This window comes from Lacerta agilis, chromosome 4 (genome assembly GCF_009819535.1).
Source record: "Lacerta agilis isolate rLacAgi1 chromosome 4, rLacAgi1.pri, whole genome shotgun sequence".
Classification (NCBI taxonomy): domain Eukaryota; kingdom Metazoa; phylum Chordata; class Lepidosauria; order Squamata; family Lacertidae; genus Lacerta; species Lacerta agilis.
In genome coordinates, this window is record NC_046315.1 from 68,709,989 (window position 1) to 68,722,413 (window position 12,425).

The 12,425-nt window shown below is 43.1% G+C and overlaps 1 protein-coding gene across 1 annotated transcript; it reads left to right on the forward strand.

Moving 5' to 3' along the window:
- LOC117045904 (arylsulfatase D-like) lies at positions 1-9,370 on the forward strand. The gene is made up of 10 exons (XM_033147461.1): positions 1-112; positions 1,663-1,812; positions 2,050-2,171; positions 2,914-3,036; positions 4,588-5,011; positions 5,092-5,228; positions 5,737-5,871; positions 7,215-7,377; positions 8,271-8,392; positions 8,797-9,370. The coding sequence occupies exons 1-10, from the start codon at positions 33-35 to the stop codon at positions 9,171-9,173; spliced, it is 1,833 nt and encodes a 610-aa protein (XP_033003352.1). The 5' UTR covers positions 1-32; the 3' UTR covers positions 9,174-9,370.
- The last annotated feature ends 3,055 nt before the right edge of the window (positions 9,371-12,425 follow it).

The following is a 12,425-nucleotide window of genomic DNA, read 5'->3' on the forward strand; positions in this document are numbered from 1 at the left end:
TTTCTTCCGGGTGGGTCCTCCTGGCTTTCGCGATGGGGATTGCCTGGCTACACGATGGGCTCATCCAAGCAGAGGGCGAGCGCCTGGAGAGGGTCTCTCCTCCGTTTCCAAGGTGTGCCTTTCCCGATTTCCCTGGAGCTGATTTTCACGGAGCTGCGTTCCCTTTCTGCGTGTCTGGAAGCGCAGCGTCGGCGGGCTCTGGTTCTGAGCCTGTGCTTGGCTAGCGGGGTGGGAGGCGAAAGCCTGTCGCTTGCTTCCTCCTTTTGGACCCCCGTCCTGCAGAAAAGCCAAACTCCTGCCATCTTGCTTGGGGGGGGGGATCTTTGTTTTCAAAGGAAAGAAGGAGTTTGTAAAGCAGGGTTTGCTATATGACTGAACTTTCCATTATAAAATAAAATAAAATGGAGGTGAGTCAAGACCCTGCAAAGGCGTGGCAGGTAGAGCTGTATTCCTCCTGCCTTTGTCATTGTTGTTGTTCAGTCGTTCCCGACTCTTCGTGACCCCATGGACCAGAGCACGCCGGGCACGCCTATCCTTCACTGTCTCCCGCAATTTGGCCAAACTCAGGCTAGTACCTTTGCCATTACCAGCGGCAATTAAGCAGACGAGCTTTCCCCATTACTAAACAATTTTCCTGCACACTGAATAAAACTTCACTTACATAATACTAGGCTGTGGAGTGGAGCTGCTATTAAAGGCACAAAAGTACGCGGGCGGGGAAGGGGGGGGAAGGGAATTGCCTCCGTTTGAAGAAGCAGGAAATACTTTTGCTTGCTCTCAACAACAATAATATTGGTGTGTGGGGGGGGGGGTGTTGTTCTTGCCCTTCCTAGCATGGGCAACGTGATAACCTCTTTAAATCAGGACCATGCCTCTCTAGCCCCACCCCTATGGTCACAGCTCTGCCTCTGTGCTCTGTGCTGTCCATACCTTATGGGGACTAGGAGAGTCTGTTGTACCTCTTGGTACCCTGAGGCCTCCATGCATAGGACAATCTTCCCTCTACATACATTTCTCCCAACACATGGGAACCTGTTATAGCAGAGGTGCATAGTTCTCAACTTGAGGTGGGGGCAAAGTGGGCATCCATCCAATACTTAGGCTTACAGTGTTGTGCTTGTTGTTTTTAGATATTTTAACTTTTTAAAAAAATTTATTTCAATCATATTGCTTTACCACTCTGAGCTCCTTTGGAAAGAAAGGTGGAACAGAAATTTAATAAATTGTTGTAATTAAAATTGCATCATAATAATTTACATCTAAAGCAGTCCTGAAAGTGTCACTCCATTTTACTCAACTGTCGTAGTCCATTATAACAGTTTTATCATTGGCATACTAAAAATACAGTGGTACCTCGGTTCTCGAATGTAATCTGTTCTGGAAGACCATTCAAGTTCCAAAAGGTTTAAAAAAAAAAAAAAACCAAGGCGCAAAGTGCTGTTTGCACATTCAATTGAGAAAATTGAAAAAGACACAGAGGAAGCCATTCGACTTTCGAGGCGTGTTCAAAAATGGAAGCATTTACTTCCGGGTCTTTTGTGTCCAGGTTCCAAAACATTCGTCAATGGAGATGTACCACTGTACTGACTTATGGTCTGGGTCTTTCCTCTCTCCTGTCAGCTTCATACAAGTAAACCATTGTTTGGTGATTTTTGATTTCAGAATCTATCTAGCTACTCTGTTGGCTTTAGTTATATCACTTGATGCCCGTGGGACAAATGCAGCTCTGGACATGAAACCTAATATTGTTCTGATGTTGGCCGATGACCTCGGGATTGGAGATCTAGGCTGCTATGGCAACGACACTATCAAGTAAGGGATTCTTGGGTTACTGTGGTGTTGTTGTGAATATGACACTGGCTAAAATGTTTTTTGAACAGCTTTGGGCCATCTTCCAGCCGATTTTACTTCACTATGGCTTGTCACTACAAAGCAGCGTCGCCTATGATATGCAGGTTGCTTGGACTGTCAAGATAAATGGCCATATATTGCCTCCTTCTTTCGTCTCCTGCTATTTCATTCTATTAATACATCACCTTTTCATCTCAGCACCCCTAATATTGACCGGCTGGCAAAGGAAGGAGTGAAACTTACTCAGCACATTGCTGCAGCTTCGCTTTGTACCCCAAGCAGAGCAGCTTTTCTGACTGGCAGATACCCCATCAGATCAGGTCGAGTATATTTGGAACGTCTGGTTTGATGTGCAGCTGAGACAATGTGCAAGGTTGAACAAAATAAGCATGCTGAATGTAGTACAGTTTTGTTCCACGTGAAAAACCAGTACTTCATTCCTGACTGCATTTTTTAGCATGATACTCAGCTGCTGATAAATTTATCTAAACCTCTTTTACAGCCATCTAAGCTAGTGGCCATAGCAGATTGTGGCTGTGAGTTCTGCAAGTTAACTACCTGTCTTGTCTTGAATCTACTATCAGCCAATGAAGTGTAATTCAATGATTTATTTCCTGAGTTTAAATAATAACAATTACTTAAATGGTTGATTTGATTATCTGTTGCGAATTTTCGCTGTACAAGGCATTAGGTTGGAAGATGCTGGGATTTGCTGAAGTTTCACCAGGCTGGTGATGCAAGGAACCACATTTAAATGACTAAGCTTTGTATTCGTTTTGACAGCTTCTATAATACGTTCCCCATCAATGAAATGGTTTTAGCATTATTATTCTGTCTACCAGGACAGGAGCTCATTCCTGCGATAGTATTATTTAAAGGAAGGATATGGTGTTTTTGTGACACCAGCAACCTTTGAACCCAGCTGGATGAATTTGTACAGCTGGGTTATATTGATGTCTTGATACTGTTTGAGTGTAAAGTGTGATGCAGATCCATGTAAACTGAACTTGATAAATGTATTGGTGGTAGGTTTACTTGTGGTCTTTATCCTTGGCAATACAGGCATGGCTTCAGGTGGTTCCTATCGGGCTCTGCAGTGGAACGCTGGCTCAGGAGGACTTCCTGCCAATGAAACCACTTTTGCCAAGGTATTGCAGCAGCAGGGTTATGCCACGGGACTTGTAGGTACGTAGAAATCCTATGACCTCCTCATGATCTTTGGTGTCTATAGATCTTCAGGTCTTCATATAACAAGGAAAGCTTATTAAATCTTGGATGTGAAGGTGATGAAAAATTACTCGTTCCAGCAGATAAGAAAATGTTTGTTGCCTGACATTTCCTCATCATAAGGCCTGTGGAATGAAGGCAGCTTTGACATTGACTTAATTCCCTGTTCCAATAAGATCCTTTGTTTGTTTGTTAAAGCTAAGGGTCCCCATGCTTACCTGGAATTTGCCCTCTTTAACCTGCCTGCCTGTCTGCCTGTCCATCTCTCTCTCTCTCTCTCTCTCAGTGTGTTGAGTATAAATGTGGGATATTTGGTATGACTGGGTCAGAATGTGCTACATTAACTTGACCTACTTTTATGTGACTTACACTAACAGTGTTACACAATAACCTGCCTGTACTGTAGCAAGCATTTGAGTGAGCCAAAAACTTTGGCAAATATGTTACCAAGTGTGTCAGCAAGTATGTCTTTGTTTTCTGACTCGTATACCCACTTGGCAACATTCATGATTTAAGATGGCAGAAGTAAAGTGAGAAGGAAAATCAGAAATACCAAATGATTGTTAAAAAGAGAGAAAAGAAATACTGTAATACTGTAACTAGATTTCTGTTGATAGTTGCATGTACGCATCTGTACCTAAACACCTGGCTGTAATTGTGTAAACAGTGCGCAGGGACAGTAATGACTGTATCTTAAGCTCATATTGAGATTCAGGACCGGGTTAGACGTTTAGGACTTTTTCTGTGCGGATTAGGAGTGCTCCTGAAGTGATGCATGCTCATTGCTGCCTTCTGTGGGAGTCTGTCTCAGACTACATGCTGGGCTTGTGTGTGAGAGTTAAGAGTCTAATGATTAGACCATCAACTGAAAAGGAAGCCAAGTGCGACAAATTGTTGATTGATTTCACGGTGGAGGTTAGTAGGTCAAGAGATTCCACTAAATCTGCTGTGTTGCAGTTTCCCTGTAAATCTGAATGTACACCATACTTCTAAAGATTCACAGTCGTAGCGGTCCTTTTGAGAAATGGTTCATGTATTAAACATGAAGATTAACACTGTCTGGCACAGATGGTCAGGTAATGCCACTTAAAGGATCATTCTGAAATCTCCGCTTAAAGGATCATTATAGGGAGGGAAGTAAGGATTTGAGTGGACAAACACACCATACTTTTAAAGCACACTGATACCAGATTTACAAGTTATGGAGAAGATTAGAAACTTGTTTCTTGAGGGTACTGGGAATTGTAGGTATGTTAGGTGAGCACACTTAACCACTTCCAGTTCCCAGGATTTTTTAGGAGAAGCCATGACATGTTAAAATGCTACAAGAGTGCTTTAGTGCTGCTATAGTCCCATGAAAGTGCACGGTTGTACAGTACCATTCATTGCAACCGTGTTTGAAAGGAAGACCTTCCTGGAAGATAACTTTAGTTATGAAACTTTGACGGGGCGGGCAGCAGAATCCACTCAAAGTAATAGTAACAGACTGTTTTCTGCATTCATTTCCAGGGAAGTGGCATCAAGGGGTAAACTGTGACTCTGCCCATGATCACTGCCACCATCCTTTGAGTCACGGCTTTGATTACTTTTATGGCATGCCTTTCACTCTTCTCAACAACTGCCAGGACCACAAGCCTCCAGAGTTGGATGCAGCATTGCAGGCTAAGCTGTGGTTTTACACCCAACTTATTGCCCTTGCAGTTCTCACAGCTCTTGTAGGAAAGACAACAGGATTGGTCTCTGTTACTTGGAATGTGGTCACCTTTTTTGCTTTACTTGGGTTCCTGTTTTTTGCTTCCTGGTACTCCAGTTATGGCTTTGTGAAATACTGGAATTGCATCTTGATGCGCAACCACAACATCACTGAACAACCAATGAAGCTGGAAAGAACGGCTTCTCTCGTCCTAAAGGAAGCAGTTTCGTTTATTCAGAGGTAATTGAACACTTTTCCTGAAATATCAAACTGCAAAGATGCTGCAATTTACTAAATGTTTTCTATTCATTTCTTTTAAGCAACAAGCATGGGCCATTCCTCCTCTTTGTTTCTTTTTTGCACGTCCACACGCCCCTGTTTACAACAGAAGCTTTTCTTGGGAAAAGCAGGCATGGGATATATGGAGACAATGTAGAAGAAATGGACTGGTTAGTAGGTGTGTTGGCATTCTCTAAACATTTTTCTCTTGTTAACTGGTCATCCCAAGTGGTGGTGAGGCATGGACTATGATTCTGTGGCTGACTTGAACACTGCCTTATTTATGGGCTGCAAGGACTGAGTGAATGGTTTAAATATCAGCTACCCTTTCACAAAGGTGAAAATAGAACATCCTGCCCTCAGTGCTGCAGTTTATTACAATTTTGGTGGGATAATCACATACATGTCCTGTTAGGATGGAGGGAAGGAGGAGAAAGATTCCTGCATGGCTGCTGTCAATTCTACAACGCACACATTTATGCAATAATTTGATGTGCATCTAAGGAACAGCTAGCCTCTTTCAAAGTCAGGAGGGAGAGATAGGTTATCCCTGTTTCATGAGCAGTTTTAGGAGCCAAGCTTAACTTGTACCACAGGACTGTTTTGAGGATAAAATAAGACAAGTTCCTTGTGTGCTATTGCCTCCATAGTAAATATTTGTTTTTGGTGGGGGGTTAACTGTGTAGGTCAAATTCTAGACACTATTGACAAGGAAGGCTTGAGAAACAACACACTGACCTATTTTGCCTCAGACCACGGAGGGCAGCTGGAAGCTCAGGAAGGAACAATACAGCTGGGTGGCTGGAATGGCATATATAAAGGTAAACAGTGCAGCAGTATAGTTGCACCCCCTGTCTAGAAGTTTGGGTAATTTTGCTTTGGGTTGTTTTCCAGGATAAATTGATCTCTCTTCCTATGCTATGAAATTAGGAGGCATGTGGTCTTTTATTGACCACACCCTGTATACATATGTCTCTGGGAACTCTTTTGAGTTGGATATTGCTCTTAAATATTATTGGGTAACTCACAGCTGTCCATGGAGGTGCTGGTCAATTCTGTGTCCAGGGCAGCTATCTACCAGCTCCATCTGGTATGCTGTCTGAGGCCCTACCTGCTTGGGGACTGTGATGCCAGAGTGGTACATGCTCTAGTTATCTCCCACTTGGACTACTGCATTGCGCTCTGTGTGGTGCTTCCTTTGAAGGTGACTCGGAAACTACAACTAATCCAGAATGTGGCAGCTAGACTGGTGACTGGGAGTGGCCACCGGGACCATATAACACTGGTGTTGAAGGATCTTCACTGGCTCCCAGTACATTTCTGAACAAAGTGTTGGTGCTGACCTTTAAAGCCCTAGTCGAAACAAAATAGAAAATTCTTTCCAGTAGCACCTTAGAGACCAACTGAGTTTGTTCTTGGTATGAGCTTTCGTGTGCATGCACACTTATCTGAAGAAGTGTGCATGCACACGAAAGCTCATACCAAGAACAAACTCAGTTGGTCTCTAAGGTGCTACTGGAAAGAATTTTCTATTTTGTTTCGACTATGGCAGACCAGCACGGCTACCCACCTGTAACTTTAAAGCCCTAAACAGCCTTGGGCCAGTATACCTGAAGGAGCGTCTCCACCCCCATCATTTAGCCCAGACACTGAGGTCCAGTGCCGAGGGTCTTCTGCTGGTTCCCTCACTGCAAGAAGCAAAGTTACAGGGAACCAGGCAGAAGGCCTTCTCAGTAGTGGTGCCCTCCCTATGGAATGCCCTCCCTTCAGATGTCAAGGAGATAAAGAACTACATAACTTTTAGAAGACATCTGCTCTGTATCGGGAAGTTTTTAATGTTTGATATTTTACTATGTTTTATATATGCTGTAAGCCACCCAGAGTGGCTAGGGAAACCCAGACAGATGGGTGGGGCATAAATAAAATAATTATACAAATACAAGTACGGAAGGTTGCAATATATTCTCAAACCTGTGATCTGCTTTTGTTTGAAATGAAAGTAATCCCACTGATCCTAGGCCCTTTAGTGCATATTGATAGTTTAAAAGAAAATGGAAAGGCCTTGTGGTTCCTCCACCACCCACAAGAGACTTGGAATGTTCGTTTGCTTAGGAAAATAAGTGTAATAAACATGTCTGTTTCTGCTATTTTGTTCCCAATGTAGGGGGCAAAGGCATGGGAGGTTGGGAAGGAGGCATTCGTGTGCCAGGCATCTTAAGGTGGCCTGGAATGCTCCCTGCCAACACTGTTGTTGACGAACCAACAAGCCTTATGGATATTTACCCTACGGTGGCTCATGCGGCTGGAGGGACTGTACCACAGGACAGGTATAGAACCTGTATCCTTGCTCATACTGGTCATGCTCTACTTGAATGCATCTTGAAATAAGCAGAATTCATCATGCAATATATAATGTAGCCTGAGAGCAGTGGACATTGATAGTCAGTGTAGGTTCTCTGTTCAAGCATACATTTTCCCTTCCTTCTTTCCTTCCTTCCTTCCCTCCCTCCCTCCCTTCATTTTTTTGGGGTGGGGGGCGGATTATCCTCCAGTATTCTTCTGCAAGATTCAGTCATCTGAATTAAGGTATTAAGTAATACCTTTTTGTAGGCAACTTACACTTTTCCAGCACTTTTGTTCTCTTTTGAAATGAAAGAAAGAGAAAATTCCCAGCCAACCTACTGGATCAGTGCGATCATTAATGCTGTGTGGAATATGGTTGTGTTAGTGTTGTAAGCACCTACTGCACAGCATCTGTAACCTAACTGATGTCCATGGTTCCTCCATTTATGGCCCATACTATTTTTGTGAATGTTGGAGATGCTTCCTTAGTTAGGTTTTGTTTATAATTCTGGCACTGAAGATTAAGACATGCTCACATAACTCTTAAAAGAAGAAGAAGCAAATATCGAAATAACTACACTACTTCATGGCTTCTTTCCTCTTAATTAGTTCTTTGAATAGTGTATACACTCATCTTTCGTCTTTGTTATAATATCTTTGGATATAATGTGATTGTGTCCCTTGTGGCCAAATCTGTGTTTAATCAAATGCTGGGGGGGGGGGGGTAATATTGAAAACAGACTTTTCAGGATGTTGTTCAAAATTGATGTGAATGCATTAGGGGGAGGGGCTGTTTACAAGAAAGCAGTGCAAAAAAACATGGCTTTTTTCATTTTAGTCTTCTGCCTGATGACTTATTCTTTCTTTGTCGCTATAGAATAATTGACGGAAGGAATCTATTGCCTTTACTACAACAAGAAGTCAAGCATTCAGGACATGAATTCATGTTTCATTACTGTGGATCATACTTACATGCAGTACGGTGGCATCAGAAAGACAGTGAGTACAACTAATTCCCCTGAGTGTGAAAACAAACCTCCTCTTATTAAAAATAATAAGATGCAGGTGTACTTAAATTTACTACTTTTTTGCAAGGGGGGAAGGGTAGAGACAGAACATGCCTGGTAATCATTGCCATAGAAAGCAGTGTTCCTAAAACTGCTGGGCATATAGTTCATTGTCAATGGAACTTGACAAAATCAGGTCAAGTGGCCAGAAGCAGATTGAGAGGAATAGATTACACCTCATGCACTGGGCTATCGGAGAGTTGTTCTTGTGCATTTCCTTCTTGGCAAGTAAATTTATTTGAATTTTCAGATTTCAGCCAGATCTCCAGGGAACACCATCACCTTCATGATTATTGTTTCAGGTTGTTTTTGTTTGTGCTTCCTTTTTCCTCCCAGGTGGTGCATTATGGAAGGCTCATTACATGACTCCAATATTTCACCCCAAAGGCGCAGGAGCCTGTTATGGAAAAGGAATTTGCCCATGTTCTGGAGAAGGAGTAACGCATCATGATCCTCCTCTGCTGTTTGATCTCTCGAGAGACCCATCAGAGGCCGTGCCTCTTTCCCCTGACACGGAGCCCTTGTTCCACACAGTCCTAAAGCACATAGGCAGAGCTGTGGAGGAGCATCGCAAGACCCTCACACCTGTCCCACAGCAGCTCTCTCTTGGAAACATTATGTGGAAACCATGGCTGCAGCCATGCTGTGGGACCTTCCCATTCTGCTGGTGTGACAAGGAAGAAAGCAGCGCCCATTCATATAAAGCCAGCTGACCAAAGAATCCTTTTGTCGCAGAGAACATCATCCAAGAGGTTTCCTGTGTGATTTTAGCTGCTTCCTGTCAGTTAAGGTTGCTTTCTCCTGTTTCTCAAAGAGTCCCCAGGCTTGAAGGAAGATGTAGCCAGATCATTTCCTGCCTGTCAGGCTTGGGGAATCAGGTCCCTCCCCCGGTGGCAGCAAAGAAGCAGATTTTTAAAAGAGTTCTTACCAATTAGTTTATTCAATAATCACAGCGAGAGACAAAGGAATGCATCTCTCTTTCAAGAAATGGCTCCAAATAAAGTCCCACCCACCCCCCTCGTCTCTCTTATGCTACGTCATCCCTGCATTGGTTGGTCTGATCTTTCTGTCTCTGAGCTTTCTGTTCGGCTACTCACACTGCCCGCCTAGTCCTGGGGGAGGGGGGCTCAGGAATGTTCTCCAAACACACTGTGTCTTGTCAGCTGTTTCTACTTCCTCTTCCATTATTTCCCAGCTTTTCCCCTCTACATTCTCTGAACTATGACCTTCTGCAAACCACTGTTGTAATTCTATGTTGTCCTCCTGTTCTTGGGAAGGTTGTGTAGAATGGGGGTGGCCCCCACCATTCCTCCGCAGTCCAGCCCCTGACACTGCCCTTCACATCTCCCATTACTGTCACCTGTTCTCCTGGACTTTGCACAACACAGGATGGTGTGTAGGGTGTGTGGATAAGCCTGAGTGGGACTGCATAGCAGTTCTACCCTCAGCGCTACAAGGCTGATAATGAGAAAGAAAAGGATTTCTACGTTAACTCTACCAGTGATCATTATACCTGAAATGAGAACTGACAATAATTCTGCACGGACTATCCATGCCAGGGGTCAGCAACCTTTTTCAGCTGTGGGCCGGTCCACCGTCCCTCGGACCATGTGGTGGGCCAGACTATATTTTTTTTGGGGGGGGGGGCGAATTCCTACGCCCCACAAATTTTAAATAAAAGGACACATTTTACTCATGTAAAAACACACTGGTTCCCAGACCATCCGCTGGCCAAACTGAGAAGGTAATTGGGCTGCATCCGACCCCCGGGCCTTAGGTTGCCTACCCCTGATCCATGCAATAATTGGCAACTCCAAGCACTTAGAGGGAGGCACAATCTAAACATCATAAACTAGCTCTTCCCTTTCATAAGTTCTTATTAAACTTTCAAGAGGAAGAAAAAGAAAACCATGTCACTCTTGTTGTCTCATTGTGTGCTGTTCTGGTACACGTTACAAGATTTTGGTCCATGTTTCAAATATGAGGCTTCTGGGTTTCTTTGTTTTTAAGAAAGAAGGATCAGCAAGAGATGTTCCTCTTCTGCTTGCCCACATACCTTTTCATGTACAAATGAAATGTAATGCTCTGTGGTGCACAATCCGTAGATATTTTGGTGGGGTGGACAGAACAGAAATCTGATGAGAAATCTTGCAAGCACAAAAAAATATATGTGTGGCAAAGTGTTTAAAATGAAGCAAAATACCGGTAACCAAAATCGTGAAAGGAGGTAAATAGCAAAGGAGGGAGCACTAAAAGAGGGAGTGCAAAAATATAAGGAGGGGCTAGACAGCTGATGACATTTCTGATCAGGTCTCCAAACAAAACTTGGGATACGCTAAAAAGGTTAGACTTTCAAATGGTGAACACACAATCACTGTTGACCTCGGTTCTGTATTCTCCCTTCCTATAAAATACAAATATGCTATCCCTTTTCCATGTAAGCATCTGCAAACCAGCTTACTAAAATTTGTGGCTTGGGTTTGGAGTCAACTAATAGCTTTTGTTGGATTATGGTTTTCTTTTTCTTTTTAAGATAAAATTAGGCTGCAATCCTATACATATTTATGTGGGAACACACTCCCTTGAACAGAATGTGACCTGCTTGTGAGCAGACATACTCATGATTATGCTGGAAGTAAGGCTTTTGGAGATTAGTGCCCACATTTGCAGTACTAATAATGACTGATATTTTGCTTTTGGGGTATTTGATCATGAATTAAATTGAATAAAATACATGTTTCAGTTAATTTCACTGATTTTAGGACTGTATAGTGAGATTTAGCACTGGTTAGAATATGTTTTCCTTTGAAAACATGGGGAGAACACATAGTTGCATTTTAGAGGTTTGAAGAAAAAAAATGAGAAAGTATGTCCCCGAAATATGGCTGCTGCAAAAGAATGAAAAATCTTGTTTTTGATTGGAGTGTGACATAGATGACATTTCCTATATGCTTCTACCAACCTCTGTAGGCCTGCCAACATTCACTTCTGTTCCTTTACTACTGTGACTTATATATCCTTTAGCAAATTACTTGGCAAAGGAAAAAGCAATACTCTGGTTTTAGAAGCCAGAGTTGTTGGCTGTATTTATTAAGATTGATAGCCAACCTCATTCATTCAGGCTCAGGCCACAAAGGATTTCCTTGTCATATTTATATTCCTAACAACTCTGTGTGTAAAGTTTTCATAGCTTCTGTATTCCCTTTGGGTATGGGAGACAGAGGCAGTATAGTGGCTAGTCAGTGGGGCGGAAATATTTCTAATTGTAAAGGAAAAGAAACAAATGGATATTTACACAGATGGTGCACTCATCCATTCACAAGTGGAACTTGGAACAATGGCCTATGTTCATCAAACCTATTTCTGCTTGTGCTATAGGACAGTTTCTCCTGCTTCTCCCTCTTCCCATGCCCTGCGCCTTCCCCAAACCTTCAGAAGGTTTGGAAAACCCCTAAAACAGATTTAGTGAGTGCATGGGAGAAGAAGATTCTCTTGCACAAGATTCCTTCTCCCTGGATAAAGGTAAAGGTAAAGGGACCCCTGACCATTAGGTCCAGTCGTGTCCGACTCTGGGGTTGCGGCGTTCATCTCACTCTATAGGCCGAGGGAGCCGCCATTTGTCTGCAGACAGCTTCCGGGTCATTCCACCATAATTTTGTTTGTCCTTCTGCAAATTTTGGGGCTCTGGGCTTATTCACACTTCCTCTTTTCCTCAACCTCACTCACCTCACAGAGTGTTTGTTATGGTAGAGGAAGAGAAAGGAAATTGTTAGCTACTTTGAGACTCCTTCGGGTAGTGATAAAGCGGGATATCAAATCCAAACTCTTCTTCTTCTCTTTCTTTCCTGTTGCTCCCCCCCCCTCCGGGAAAACAGCTCTTTAGCACTTTAGCAAATGGCCATCGGGTTTTCCATGAATTGCTCTTTGTTTCAATTTAGAGCTAAAGAGTGGGTTTTCCCTGGGAA